The sequence below is a fragment of the Capsicum annuum genome, chromosome 8 (genome assembly GCF_002878395.1).
Source record: "Capsicum annuum cultivar UCD-10X-F1 chromosome 8, UCD10Xv1.1, whole genome shotgun sequence".
Taxonomy (NCBI): domain Eukaryota; kingdom Viridiplantae; phylum Streptophyta; class Magnoliopsida; order Solanales; family Solanaceae; genus Capsicum; species Capsicum annuum.
This window is the reverse complement of record NC_061118.1, coordinates 154,051,229-154,066,553: the sequence shown is the minus strand read 5'-3', so window position 1 is coordinate 154,066,553 and position 15,325 is coordinate 154,051,229. Positions and strand designations below refer to the sequence as shown.

Genomic DNA, 15,325 nt, shown 5'->3' with positions numbered 1-15,325 from the left:
GGAGAAAGAGAGTGGTTGATTAGGATTGAAGAGGGGTGTGAGTTGAGTTGATTTGTATTTTTGAAAGATTAGAAAATTTTAAAAATATTAATCAAGTCCACAATTAATTTAATCAAATTTCCTAATGATGTTTGACTCTATCTGTTGGTCAATATCACCAATCCTTCATTCAAGACTTAAAAGACACCTTTCCTTCAATTTTCTCATTAAACATAGACATAGTTATTCCAAATTATTTATTAATTTATAAAATCAAGAGAGAATTAATTAAATTTCTTTCATATTACCTTTTCGATTAATCTTTTTCTAAAGGTGCAAATAAGTTTGCAAAGTATGAAAAAAGTATAAGTGTGAATCTTTTCTAGCTAAAAACAAGTACATCTTTCAAAGTTTAAGAGTGCATACTATCTTTTTCCCGAATGGTCTTATTTTTAATTATATTTTTAGCTACTTACTATTATTCCAGTAGATTCTTACACTATTTAAGAAAAGATTGAGAAGAGTCAAAAGGATATTATTTAAAAAATACTCTTTAATTTATGTCCTTAAATATCTTTTTTAAGGATTTGACATATTTCAATAATTTACTTTTATTGGATTACAACGAGTATTATCTCTTTACATACTATATAAACAAGACATGCATATATATCGTTTGTATAGGTAAAATATGTTGTTTATACACCCATAATATTTTATCTTATTTTATTTGAATTTTTACATTTTAATTGATTTAAAAAATATTTTTTTCTTTTATGGATAAGTATTCTGGGAGAAGTTAAATAGAGGGAGAAGCTGAAACTTGTTTGGCCAGAGACATTGCAAGTAATTTTTGATAAATTTTGGCAACATTTATTTGACTATAAAATTTGTCAAGTTTTATTAATTCATTTTAGTACTATTATGAATAATGATTTGGAGTGTTAGGAATAAAACATGAAAAAAAAAATACCTTCTTTTGGATATATTAAATGTGACAAATGAATTTAAAATTTTATTTCGAAATAATGAGAAAAAATAAAAGTGAATAGAGGGGTATATGATAGAGTTTTTTTATGGTATTTTGATTTAAAGATTTGTTAATACTAATCTAAAAATTTAATATCCCTATGATTTTAGGGATTTAGCTGCTCCATAGGCTAATTTGTTTAATCTAATTCACTTATTTTCCAAGAAAAATCTCATTTGTTAAATTTTTACCCAACTATATTTGACTTAACATATCCTTAAAAATTAATAAATAAAAGGATAATTTTATTCTATCATCCCGTTATTTTTATAAGTCATCTAAATAATGTGAAATAAGTACAATATAATAAAAACAGACATATAGATAAAATAGACACATATTTTATTTCTTAAATTTATAAACTAGACAAGTAAAATTCAACAATTATTTTTAATATAATTGACAGATAAAAATGGACAAGAGGGGTATTATTACAAATGTTATTACCTGCTTTCCAATGCTTCTTTCATAAATTCCATTTTATGAACCAAAAAAAAGTATCTACAACAAACTAGAGGCTTGATATGAGTATTTATTCAATATCTTATAATGATTCTTTGTTCATATTAATTATCTATATTACTAAATATAGTTATTTTAAATTACTTTATAATTTACAAAATTAAGAAAACGTTAATTACAGTTCTTTTATATTACCTTTTTAATTAATTTTTTTTTCTAACAAAAAAAACTTTCAATATAGGTGCAAGTTTTTCTTGATAGTATAAAATAAGCAAATTTTTAAAGTTTAAAAGTACATTACTATCTTTTCCCATTTTTACTCTTCCTTTTAATTAGATTTTTAGTTACTTAACATTATTCTAGGAGATTCTTGCACTATTTAAGAAGAGCTTGAAATGAATTAAAAGGATAATATTAATTTTTTTTCTTTAATATATGTCCTTAAATATCTCTTTTAAGATCTTTCTTAAGATTTAACACATTTCAACAATTTACTCATATTAAATTAGAGAGAGTATTATTTACATACTATATAAACAAGATATGTACACACATATTGCTTATATAGGTAAGATATATGTTGTTTATACACCTGTAATATTTTATTTTGAATTTTTACATTTTAATTAATTAAAAAAGTATTTTCCTTTTATGGATAAGTATTCGAGGAAAAGATAAATTGAGAGAGAATCGGGGACTTATTTGACCAAAGATATTATAAGTAATTTTTAATAAAATTTTGATAATATTTATTTGATTATGAAAATTTTCAAGTTTTAATAGTAACAATTTTAAAGATCTCCAAATCAAGAAAAAGTGGTGTTTGTAACAAAATCTAATTTTTGAATTTCTTTTAAAATTTATCCTAAATAGTTTTATTAAGAAGGTCCATTAATCATGACTCCATTTGCAATCCTATAAATCCAATCTATCATTAAATATATTTTAATTAAATAGATTATCAATCGAATATAAGAATACCATATTAAAAAATAGTTAGTTAGTAACATTGTTATTATTTATTTTCTTAATCAGTGAATTAATAACTAATAGTATTTACAAAATATAATAGCTAGTAATTATATTATTAATAATTTATTAAATATTATGTTACAATATTTGAATAAGAATTATATAATTCATTCCAAAAAAAATTTATTGTTATCAAACCTATAGCTATAAATTTTTTAAAATATTTTTTTTAAACTTAGAGGTATAAATCATATTTCATGTTTTTATCTTAAAAAAGAAAAGAAACATATTTTCAAAAAATTATGACGAAATCATGTTGAACCCTTTAATCAAAATTTCATCCAAATCTAATTGTTCAAAAATATTTGAAAATGCACCTAGCTAGATTTGGATAATAGAAAAATAATTAACTTTCCTAAGTATTCAATTTCCTTCGCCGCAATGGTTTCGTCGCCGTCCGGCAAACTCCGCCGGCGCCGATCTTAGTGAAGAAGAAATTGCGTTGTCCATAGCTAAGAAAGCACAGAAAAAGGCAATCAAAGTAGCGAAAAAATTGAAAACGCAGAAAGTTTCCGTTTACTCAAACGCTTCAAATCTATTTGGTGATTCGAATTTGAAGCAAAACTTTGTATGGCGGCAGAAAATTGAACGAGATATTGTTACTTTAGGTGTACCGATTGATAACTTGTCGATGAAAGCGTGGAAGAAAAGGCAGATAGAAAGAATGGCGGAAATTGAAAAGGTGAAAATAAGGAGAGAAGAACGAGCAATTGAAAAATTCAACGAGAAGAAGGGTTACAATTGTTAGCTAGAGAAAGAGCACGGGTTGAGTTTCATGATTGGGAGAAGAAGGAAGAAGAATTTCATTTTTATCAGAGTGAAATTCGTATTCGTGAAGGCCGTGTTAAGCCTATTGATGTGTTTATTAGGCAATTGGAACGTTCTGGAGAGTTAGATTTTGATGTGGAGATACTGATGAGCCTTATTTGGTGTTTAAGGGTTTAGGCGTAAGAGAGATGGAACAACTTGAAGAGGCTATTGAATTGCATATTGATTTGGATTGGGAAACGCCATTGTGTGTACAGTATTGGGAAGCGGTTTTGGTGGTTTGTGAATGGGAATTGGCTGAAGCTAGGAAGAGGGAGGCAATGGAGAAAGCACGAGTACGCTGAGAGGAAGTGTTTGTAGAGGAGAGGGGTTTGCATTCCAACATTGAGACAGATGTGAAGTGTTTATTACAAGGGAAAGGGTATACTAGTCATTTGCCTGAGAAACGATTGGAGAGCAGTGATGTAGAGGTGGAAGAGACATTACGGGACTGATGAACATGAGCATAATGATGCTCGAGCCATGTTGGAGGTGGAGGATGAGCAAGAAGATGACGATGAAGAAGCGGATTCTTCTTCGCCCTTTAATGCACGGGGATGGTAAAGAAGAAGCAGTTGATCCTGAAGAAGATAGGGCAATACTCGAGAGGAAACGTATGGCTGTTTTGGAGGAGAGAGGTGTCCAAAATAAGATTTCACCACCAACTCCAGCGGAAGACAACTTTGAGAAGAAGACTTTTAGAACTATGGGAGCAATGGAGGAAGGGGATGCAACATTTGGCTCCAATAATGAAATTAATCTTTATTCACAGGTGTACTGGTGGCATGACAAGTATAGGCCAAGGAAGCCGAAGTATTTTAACCGTGTTCATACTGGTTATGAATGGAACAAGTATAATCAAACTCATTATGATCATGACAACCCACCTCCAAAGATTGTGCTGGGATACAAATTTAATATTTTTTATCCTGATCTTGTTGACAAAGCAAGAGCTCCAAGTTACGACATAGAGAAGGATGGAGATAGTGCTGATACCTGCATCATAAAATTCCATGTTGGCCCTCCCTATGAGGATATAGCTTTCCGAATTGTTAACAGAGAATGGGAGTTATCTCATAAAAATGGGGTTCAAGTGCATGTTCGATCGAGGAATTCTGCATTTGTACTTTAACTTCAAGCGCTACTGATACCGTCGTTGAAGAGCCTCACCAAGCACATGGTTTGTTGCAAAGTTCAGCATTTTGTTATCCATTTCTTGTTTTTGTATTTGCTAGGCCAGCTTGTATGTGATGTTCATTCAAGAAGGAAGAACTTTGTTAACTGGCCATAAAGTATGATACACAACTGATGAACACGGTTCTCATTGAAGTGAATCGTACTATCAGATTACCACTATTGCATTTCCATGGATAAGTTTTTGAATTGATTTCCTACTTGTGCATCCAAGCAACATATGGGCACCTTTTATTTGATAGATGGGTTCTTTATGCTGAATGTTTATATTTGAAATGGAGATTGATAATATCTTAGTCATTATTTGTTCAAAGTCTTTTGTTGCTTGATTTGTATCTTGTCATGTTTCGTAGTTGTATTTAGGAGGCTTCGTTTTTCATGTAATGTAAGTAATTACATGTAATTATGTGACTTTCAACTTGCTGGGGATTATATATTAGCTTCTTTTTTCATGTAATGTAAGTATTCACATTTAATTATGTGATTTCCAACTTTCTGGGGGCTATATATTAGCTTCAAGAAATCTGGATTAGGGTATACTAATCAGGCATCAAAATCCGCTTAATAATGCTGGCTGATTTTAATCTTTTCCTGACTATAAATTACAGATATGTAAATTAAAATTGAAAATTGTCAATATGGAAAAGAAAAGTTATCTGGAACGAAGTGTAAAATTAAGGGATGAGGATGTATTTGGAAAAAGCTAAGTTGAGTCTCTTTGTTTAGTGAATAGCTACAGGTGCATGACAAATTATATGTATCAGATATGTTCAGGACAGTTACAGGAAGTGGCATGTTGTTTATATTCTATTTTCCTATTTATTTACACCCAAGTGCTTCTAGTACTTACACTGTCTAGTTTTGAATTTAGTCTGTCGTTTTCTTTTATGCACTTATTTTCTATTCACGTCAACCTTCCTTCTAGACTTCTAGTGTTATGTTAAGGCTACATGTATTTTGAATCCCAATGACCTTTGGTTCTGCAAATGGCTTGACAGTTTCAGTTTTCCCATCCTTGTGTAACTAATTCAGTGAATTTAATTTCAACTTAACAAAAATCAGTTCACATAATTCCTCTTATTCAAGTGTAATTGTGTTTATTATCTATGGTAGGACGAACATGCGTGAAACTACACTGATGCCAATATCGTTCATGTATTGTAATGCACAATTTATGTTTATCCTAAACGTGATCTTGCAGAATCAGCAAGAGAACTTGTCCCCGAAAATAATCGTGAAGACATGTTCCATGAAAATAACATGTTTAGAGGAGATAGCATAAAGGTTCAAGCTTATAAATGCACCAGTAAGCGTGTTGCAAAATTTTCAGTTTAAGTTTTTCTTAATTATAGCTGACTAGTGTCATCGTAACGATGAACTTGTCTCTCCATCTTTTCTCATTTCTTAGAATTTGCCAGTAGCCGCCGGAGGAACTATTTGATGAGAAGAAACCAAAACATTTCATCCCATGCTGTTGGACAAAGGTATGCTAGACTTATTTTAGCTCATATATTCGACTATCATTTAAACAAGCAGGTACTTTGGAGAGAGTACTTGACTCAAATTCTTGATATTTGGTGTTGAAAACGTTTGGTGATTTTCTTGCCACATTAGCGTAGTATGCAAGCTTATCTCTTCTTAAAGATTTAATAGTGTATTTATACTTGTTTGTTTGAGGGGAGATGTTGACGAACGAATTCCAAGTTAATTGATTGCTGATGATATTTGAGATTTGAAAATGTTGGACAATATTTGAGGCTTTGCTTGATTAAAGACCTGTTATTTCTTCTTTTTGAACTTTCCTTAACAAAAAAATTATTTTCTTCCTAGTCTACGCCAAAATTTAAAAGTAATTGTATGTATCCAAGTATGTCAAATATTGTGGACCAGAAGAGAATATAGAATCTAAAAGTAATAATATACGTAATTCAAAAGTTCTCTTTAAATGTTCTATATAATTAGATATAGTTAGAGCTCGAGGCAGTTTGTCGCACCCACCTTAATTCTGAACATTTATCATGTGAAGGTAATTTAAAATATCAATCTAAAACAATCTTTCTTACTAGTTTAGAAGTATCATTAATTCACTCAGATGCTTACAATTTAATTTCATTCAAGAAAATATTCTTACTAGTGAAGATGAATATTTAATTCTCTCAAATGCTTAGAATTTAATTTTTTTCTATTTGCTTTCTCTTAATTCTAAAGATGTTTCACTTTAGTAAACTAGACTTAGATGCTTCGACCAATATCTTGGATGGTAATATTCTTGTAATTAAGTTGATAGGATTTTATTACAATTAGCATCTTCTATTTTTGGTAGAATATCTCTTACCTTTTTGTATAAATAGTGAAACAAGATGTGAATAATACACATTAAAATTCAACGATCTTCTAAATCTTTCAAGGCCAGGGAGTATATGATTAATGGAGCAATTTTAGTAATATGATCAGGAGAATCTACAATGGGATCGGATTAAATTCTGATCACTATAAAATAAGATGCATATGTAGCATCTTTGGAATATGAGTAGGGCTCCTAAGTGGGGGGGTTCGTGGAGGCAATCCCAAAGAAAGAGCAAAAGGAAGTCGGGTTCTTGGGGGGCACAGCCATACGACTTCGAATAGGAGGGGCAACTCTCTGGATCATCCCTGCTTTCAGAAACGTCTGGTCGAAACTCGAAACTCAACGATCTCTCTGGTTTTCTCTCTTGTTTCTTTGATTTCACCATGTAAGAGCATTTCTCTTGCTTTCTTTTTATTCTCTCTGTTATATGTCTTAGACCTTAATAATGGTTTGAATTGCCTTCATTTTCCGATGTCTGCTCATAATGTAACATTTGTTTTTTCCTTTTAACATCATTTATTTGTCCTGAATAGGTCTAAATCATTAGGATCTAAAAGATCTTGAAGTACTATTTCTGCATTTCCTGAGTAAATTCTTACGGTGCGTGTACTCTGCATTTTTGTTGCCGCACCCGTGTTGACACGACACGGGTGTTGGTGTGGTCCCACTCAATGCACATCGTATACTTTGATCAGAGTCCACGGACAAATTTGGGGGGAAATTTGAGATTTTGATTTCTCAAAATTAATGATAAAACAGATTTAAGGCATGGAAAATGATATATACCTTCAATCTTTTAGCTTTTTCTCTTGGTCAATATTTTCTATTTATGACTGTTTTCTTTCTCATAATAATAGAGAAGTATAATTTCTAAATTAATTATTAGCATGTTGATTCTTTGATAATTATTTATGTTTTTAGCGCCCATGTTGGAGTATGAAAGATTGTTTTTACAACATAAACATGTAAGTTTTCCACATGATATCTCTCAAAATTTAGAAATCTTCATAGTTCTTTCTATTTTATAATTTTAAATTTTTGGCCGAATTCCAGCACCTGGGTATATCCCTGAATCCGCACCCTTGAATCTTAAAATTTAGATTTTTGCAGAATCTGGCCCACGGATAGACAGTCTTCACACATCTAAATAAAGGTTTTCATTCTTCTGTCTATATCATATGTAATTGTCATTTCTTAATGGTATCCTTGGAATAACGGGTAATGTTGTTGCCATGAAGTAACGGTTCAAGCCGTGGAAACAGCTTCTTACGGAAATGCAAGTAAGGCTGAATACAATAAACCATTGTGGTTCGGCCCTCCACCGAGTCCCGCGCACAGCGAGAACTTAGTGCACCGGGCTACCCTTTTACTTATACAAACTTATAAATAAAAATAAGTTATGCACATTTAGATGTTGAGAAAATAATTAGTTTTATTTACTTAGAGACGATTCTTAATTCTCATATGTGTTTTGGGGAAAAAAAGTGAGGCCTTACACTCGCTTATGTAAGAGATTCTAACAATTTGTTTTATGCCCAAGTTAGGTCCCAATGCGATGATAATTTCACAAGTCACGTTGAGGAGGTTTCACAAATTCCCGACCATCTTGACTCCCAAACTGACCCAAATATTTTGCAGGAATCATCCATACTATGCAGCCGCAGGTAGTAGTTATTTGGTCTTTTGTTTAAATAAGTTTGTTTACACAATAGAACATCCCTATTCATAAAAGAATACTTAGAAATCTCATGTTTTTAGTGCATTGAGTCTCATGTTTTTAGTGCATTGAGGTTTCAGATGTCTGGACTTTCTGAGAAACACAATGAAAGGATCCCTTTGTTAAATGGTTCATTTACTTTAGTCAGAGGATACGATGTTAAAGAGACGATTTATTTGTGAATTTTTCTTAACAATCTCTTCATGAGAAATCATATTCGATCTTCGTTTGCATATACACGAAGAGGTTGTGCAAATGTATGTTAATGACATCAAAAAATTCTTCATGAGAAATCATATTCTATTTTAAATATGTCACAGTGAATTGCATCAATTTAACTCATCTACTAGTGTATATTACATTAAAGAAACTTTTTTTTTTCTTTCTCAATTTAACTTTTGAACACACTTTTGAGTCATTCCAAACATGGATGTTATCAGCTACTTTTATAAAACGTTTTTAGTTACTCTGCATCTTATGGTTTATTCATATCTTTTTACTCTGTTTATATCTTTTGAAAAATGTAGCCTCTACAGGCAATTTAATGAACATTATCAATCACATCATCACAAACATCAAGCGCCAACAGATCAGTTTGTGATGAATCAACCTAATGTGGCTTTGAGCCCTGTTATACTAATTATTGATGACCTGTAAAAATACCACAAAATTTAAAAGGAAATTAAAATCATGAACTTAATTCTTAAATTGGTGACTTGAAATACAGGCCTACTCCATATAAGCCATACAATCCAGGATGGGCTACCACTGGTCTATCAGAAATTCCTATTTTACGTGCATTCCAGCTGAATTCAATCTTTTGTAAGTTATTAGTATTTTTAATACCCTTGTATTTGTATAATTATAAACCAAAAGAAAGCAAAAAAGGAACTAGCATTGCATAATATCAACTGCTCTATATCTGTATCCTTTGTCTTGTAGCAATGGCAAAAGAGACGAGTGATGCAAGTTCAAGCACTAATAACATAAGGGTACGATCTCTAATTATCACATTTTCTCTTTTCTTGAGTTGTTAACGTAAATTTAAACTTCTTTTTGATACACTGTGTCGAAGATGCTTATTGTCTAATAATAATGCAAATAAATGCAGACCGAATATGCACGTAGTAAAGCACCAAGGCTGCATCAATCATCATCTTCTCCTTCTGTAGTATGTCTCATCCCTAATTTATTTTCAGTAATTTAACCAGTCTACTTTTTAAAAATTAAAATTTTCAGTGAATTTTTATGTGTAACTTTTTAAAAATAGGTTGTGTTATGTCTCTAGTTTTCCATCTTTTATGAAATAAATGCAGAGAGAAGTTGTTGAGCAGGAACAGAGACAGAGCAAGAGAGATTACCCTGCGGTGATCAGGTAGCATTCCCTATTTTGGATTAGAAAAACTTTTAAAATATATTTTTCCATAAATTAGAAACACCTTTATTCGTATATATGAAGACAATCCTAAAGTATGTAGGTTTTTTCTTTTCATTTTGTCTTATAATTATTTAAAATGTACAACTTTCTCCATATTTTTTGTCAAAACCAAAATCCAAAACCTATGTGATATCATGTAAAAATACCACAAAATTACAAAAGAAACTAAAATCATGAACTTAATACTTAAATTAGTGACTTGAAATGCAGTCCTATTATATATAAGCTATATGATCCAAGATGGACTGACATTGGTCTGCCGGTGGATCCTGTTTTACGCGCACTCGAGCTGAATCCAAACTTCGGTAAGTTATTTTTTATTTTTAATACCCTTGTATTCTTATAATTATAACCTAAAGAAGAGCAAAAAAGAAACTAGCATTATATAATATCAACTGCTCTATATCTGTATCCCTTGTATTGCAGCAATGCCAAAAGCGACAAGTGATGAAATTTCAAGCGCTAATAATTTAAGGGTATGGTCTCTAATTATCACATATCTCTTTTCTTGAGTTGTTAATGTAAATTTAAACTTCTTTTTGATACTGTGATGAAGATGCTCATCGTCTAATAATGCAAATAAATACAGACTGAATATGCACGTACTACAGCGCCAAGGCTACATCAATCTTCTCCTCCTCCTGTTGTATATCTCATCCCTAATTTATTTTCAGTTATTTAACCAGTCTACTTTTAAAAAATTAAAATTTTCAGTAAATTTATATATGTAATTTTTTAAAAATAGGCAAGTGTTATGTCTCTAATTTTTCATCTTTTATGAAATGAATGCAGAGAGAAGTTGTTGAGCAAGAACAGAGACAGAGCAAGAGAGATTACCCTGGGGTGATCAGGTAGCATTCCCTATTTTGGTTTAGAAAAGCTTTTAAAATTTATATTTCCATAAATTAGAAACACCTTATTCGTATATACGAAGACGATCCTAAAATATGTAGGTTTTTACTTTTCATTTTCTCTCTACTCTAATAATAATTTAAATGTACAACTTCCTCCATATTTTTTGTCTCAACCAAATCCAAAACCTACATAAACATCTGTTATGCTGACTGTGTGTGTGATAGTATGTAAAATACCACAAAATTAAATGAAATTAAAATCATGAACTTAAATTAGTGACTTGAAATGCAGTCCTGTTCCATATAAGCTATATGATCCAAGATGGAATGACGTTGGTCTGCCGGTGGATCCTATTTTACGTGCACTCGGGCTGAATCCAAACCTCGGTAAGTTATTTTTATTTTTAATACCCTTGTATTCTTATAATTATTACCAAAAGTAGAGCGAAAAAGAAACTAGCATTATGTAATATCAATTGCTCTATATCTGTATCCCTTGTATTGCAGCAATGCCAAAAGCGACAAGTGATGAAATTTCAACCGCTAATAATTTAAGGGTACAGTCTCTAATTATCTCTTTTCTTGAGTTGTTAATGTAAATTTATAATTCTTTTTGATACTGTGTCGAAGATGCTCATCGTCGAATAATGCAAATAAATGCAGACTGACCATGCGCGTAGTAAAGTGCCAAAGCTGCATGAATCATCTTCTCCTTCTGGAGTATGTCTCATCCCTAATTTATTTTCAGTAATTTAACCAGTCTACTATTTAAAATTTTTAAATTTTCCAATAAATTTATATACGTAACTTTTTAGAAATAGGTAAGTGTTATGTCTCTAATTTTTCATCTTTTATGAAATGAATGCAGAGAGAAGTTGTTGAGAAAGAACATAGACAGAGCAAGAGAGGTTATCCTGGGGTGATCAGGTAGCATTCCCTATTTTAGATTAGAAAAGCTTTAACATATATATTTTCTTAAATTAGAAACACCTTTATTCAGATATACGAAGATAATCGTAAAGTATGTAAAACCAAATCCAAACCGTACATAAACATCTGTTATACTATGTGATGGCCTGTAAAAATACCAGAAAATTACAAAAGAAATTAAAATCATGAACTCAATTCTTAAATTGGTGGCTTGAAATGCAGTCCTACTCCATATACGCTATATGATCCAAGATGGGCTGACATTGGTCTACCGGTGGATCCTATTCTACGTGCATACAAGCTGAATCCCGACTTCTTGTAAGTTACTTTTTGTTTTTCATACCTTCGTATTCTTGGAATTATAAACCAAAAGAAAAATAAAATAGAACTAGCATTGTGTACTCTCTCAACTGCTTAAAAATAAAATAGAACTAGCATTGTGTACTCTCTCAACTGCTTAAAAATAAAATAGAACTAGCATTGTGTACTCTCAACTGCTTTATATTTGTATCTCTTGTGTTGCAGCCTTTCCAAGCCCAAGCCCAAGCCCAAGTAGTGATGAAAAGAATGAGATCATTAGGGAATTGATTGGCAAGTAGCAGTGGGGCAAAAATTCGGTTCACTATGGAATATTCGCATTCTGTCTTTTTCTTTTTTCGTCTTTTGTTATCGCTTACAATTCCATAATAAGCAGAAAGCGTCTGAACGCTTTCAAGGATGTTTAGGTTTTGCTGTTTTGTTGACATATCCAAGCTATTCCATAATAAGCAGAAAGCGTCTGAACGTTTTCAAGGATTTTCAAGGATGTTTAGGTTTTGCTGTTTTGTTGACATATCCAAGCTATACCATAATAAGCAGCAAGCGTTTGAACGTTTTCAAGGATGTTTAGGTTTTGCGGTTTTGTTGATATATCCAAGCTATTGTTAAACCATATGTCTTTATTAAGTTCTTCAAGTTTAATGCAGAACCATGTTACTAATTCGACATTATTGTGATGCCTTACTTTATACTTGATAAATTTGATTTGGAGATGGTTGCAAAGACCTGCATCATAGGCCTCATGATAAGTTCAATGAGGAATCATGTTCCTGGAGTAGTTTGTGATATTTGTTCTTGGTTGCCTTTTTTATGGTTTGGTCCATTCATGTCCCTACTGTTATTTTGGTGGGCCAAAATATGTCCTCATTTCACACATATCCACAACTGGCATAGTTAGACCACTAATTTTGATTAATTAGTACCACTGTTTTCCTCTTTCTTAATCGTATATTTTACCAGAATCAAACCTGTTCTATCTTCTGTGTTCTAATGCACTGTTAATGCATCTTTTTGTTTGGCGAAATATAGTGTCATTTGGTGGTTTGCTCGAATATATAGATATTTTGTGGTTTGAAGTAATCTAATGAAACTATTTTTAATGACATTGTGGTTATCGAAAAGGAGTGTATGAGAATTCAATTTCTTTTTCAATATGTATTCTGTACAATGTAATGACCCTGTTTATATAATTGCTGAATCTTCTGCTGTGGATTTTCTGTAAAAAAATGTATTCCTCCATTTTGATTTTTGGTGGCATTTGTCCTTGCATCCCTCTAATGCTATCAGGCTAACATGAGAAAAAGTTGCCTGGGCTTTAACAAAAAGCAGATTTATGTAAATATATGTGGTCCATTGCTTCGATGACCCAACATTGTCCCATCTGGAGAAGACCCAAAAGAAGAATCCACAATGCACAAGGGGCCAATGTATGTATATATCATTGGAAAAATAGGTTTCATCTTATGTAAGTATCCCCCAACAAGCACATGTCTGTAAATTCCATCCGTGTACAACTTTATCAAAGGGAGTAATTAGTTTGATTCCTCTTGTGAATCTTCTTTCCGATTCAATCGGATAACTCTTTCCGTATATATACCACATAATTCAAATTATAAATATGAATATGAGACATTACTTTTATTTCATCAAGCCATTCAACTTTCAAGCATCAACATCAGTTTCATTCTACATTTTAGTGAATGAAGTCCATAAAATGGCTCCTTCTATACGAGTTTTCGACCTAGCATTGTAATTAATTTAAGGATTCTAATCTCGCCTAAATAGTGAATACTATAAGGATATCTTGATACTTTAAGAGTAGATACATCAATATGTACTTGGCCCGTTGGAGCTTTATTGAGTGGGCGAAACTTAGAAAAATGGAGCCCATTTAAGATTGAGGTGTTTTAGCTCCGATCAAACAAGCTTGTCGGTCCTTGAGACTTGCCCAGACAATGGGTCAAGCGAAAAAGTTTTTAATTCAGAAATGTTAAAAAGGTATAGATGAAAATGAAGATGCTAAACTTTGTTGATTGGCTCTGTCAGACAAATTTGGTTAATTAATGGGTGTATCCGTGATAATTTCATTTCTTTCTACATCTTCTTCTATTTCTGCTAGATTCTCAATTATGCTATTTTCTCATGTTAGCAATGCACAAATAGTCAAATTGGATCATTTTCGTCAGCGTCGTGTCACAAGCGGATTGTGATGTGCTTGTTGATGGTGAGCTGGCCCAACCCATCTTCAACCTCGCTTAGAACTGAGTTGGGCCAACCATTTACAGGCCCAGCCCATCTTCCAACATGCTTAGAACTGAGTTGGCCCAACCATTTACAGGCCCATTTCATCCATCAAATTGGCTCGCGTCGGCTTGACATGCTTACAAGAAATTAAATAACCTCATCTAATTGACATAAGATATTCTAGATTCTATATTGTGTACAGAAAATCCTTGAACAAATGTATAGACCCTAGACAGTACCTTTCAACAAAAAATGGAAAGAAAAAATATATCATAACTTAGAAGCTTCTAACTTCTGTTTTTGTGCAACGTTTTTATGTTACGGTATCTACGATTAAGTGGTTAATTTTCTAAATAACATCACAAAGAACTGAGAGTTTAATAAGCCTTTTTTTCCCCACATGAGATCAATGATTTATGTATAAATAACATAAATATCAATCTTTTAAAAGTAATTACACTCTCTCCCACTTTTTTAATTACTTTACTCTCACTCCCTATTAATATACATAATATAACCGACATATACATAGCATTTTGTGTATATGTGAGATTTTTGTAATATGTTTAAGAAGTTGAGATTTTTTATAATATTGAAAATATAAATTGTGTATTTGTGTAATTTTTGGATGATTTATTGCAAGAGACTATTGACTTGGTTTTGGATAGGAATTATACCATCCACATATATTTATGAGGGGATGGCAATTTGGAAGATTAAGAAGACAATTTTAAAATGGGCTGGAGGTTGTAAGACTTTTGTTGTTTCCAGAAATAATCATAAGGGTTGAAAAGACATATTGTTCCAAACTTGCATATATCACAAATAGATATTTTATTATAAACTTATCTATTTTAATAAATTATGAGAGTTTTATTATTTTTTTCCACACTATCCTTAGGATTAATAACTACATAAAATAGTACTAGTTAAATTCAGAGTTTCAAATAAAACATCAAGAATAAGAATGATT

The 15,325-nt window shown here is 31.6% G+C and overlaps 2 protein-coding genes across 11 annotated transcripts; both read left to right on the top strand.

Moving 5' to 3' along the window:
* Positions 1 to 3,764: 3,764 nt before the first annotated feature.
* LOC107839605 (cactin-like) lies at positions 3,765 to 4,793 on the top strand. Its single transcript, XM_016683171.2, has one exon. The coding sequence runs from the start codon at positions 3,765 to 3,767 to the stop codon at positions 4,440 to 4,442; it is 678 nt and encodes a 225-aa protein (XP_016538657.2). The 3' UTR covers positions 4,443 to 4,793.
* On the top strand, positions 4,352 to 12,669 carry LOC107839604. 10 transcript variants are annotated; one of them, XM_016683161.2, is made up of 19 exons: positions 4,352 to 4,490; positions 5,706 to 5,810; positions 5,913 to 5,988; positions 6,959 to 7,236; positions 8,396 to 8,515; positions 9,296 to 9,390; positions 9,511 to 9,560; positions 9,680 to 9,739; positions 9,885 to 9,943; positions 10,217 to 10,311; positions 10,433 to 10,482; positions 10,596 to 10,652; positions 10,799 to 10,857; positions 11,153 to 11,247; positions 11,368 to 11,417; positions 11,524 to 11,580; positions 11,729 to 11,787; positions 12,013 to 12,108; positions 12,316 to 12,669. In XM_016683161.2, coding segments are annotated over exons 4-19 (1,035 nt in total). In that variant the 5' UTR covers positions 4,352 to 4,490; positions 5,706 to 5,810; positions 5,913 to 5,988; positions 6,959 to 7,234; the 3' UTR covers positions 12,347 to 12,669. The 10 variants fall into 10 exon arrangements, with proteins under 10 accessions (XP_016538647.2, XP_016538646.2, XP_016538645.2 ...); XM_016683160.2 differs by having other exon boundaries at positions 6,947 to 7,236; XM_016683159.2 differs by having other exon boundaries at positions 6,913 to 7,236.
* Positions 12,670 to 15,325: the final 2,656 nt, after the last annotated feature.

Bases quoted from the DNA above. Each gene is read 5' to 3' on its own strand.
- LOC107839605 (XM_016683171.2), top strand. From the start codon at position 3,765: ATGAACATGAGCATAATGATGCTCGAGCCATGTTGGAGGTGGAGGATG.
- LOC107839604 (XM_016683166.2), top strand. From the start codon at position 5,747: ATGTTCCATGAAAATAACATGTTTAGAGGAGATAGCATAAAGGTTCAA. The intron at 9,391-9,510 runs GTAAGTTATTAG...TTTGTCTTGTAG, and splicing joins CCAGCTGAATTCAATCTTTT to CAATGGCAAAAGAGACGAGT. The intron at 9,561-9,679 runs GTACGATCTCTA...AAATAAATGCAG, and splicing joins CAAGCACTAATAACATAAGG to ACCGAATATGCACGTAGTAA.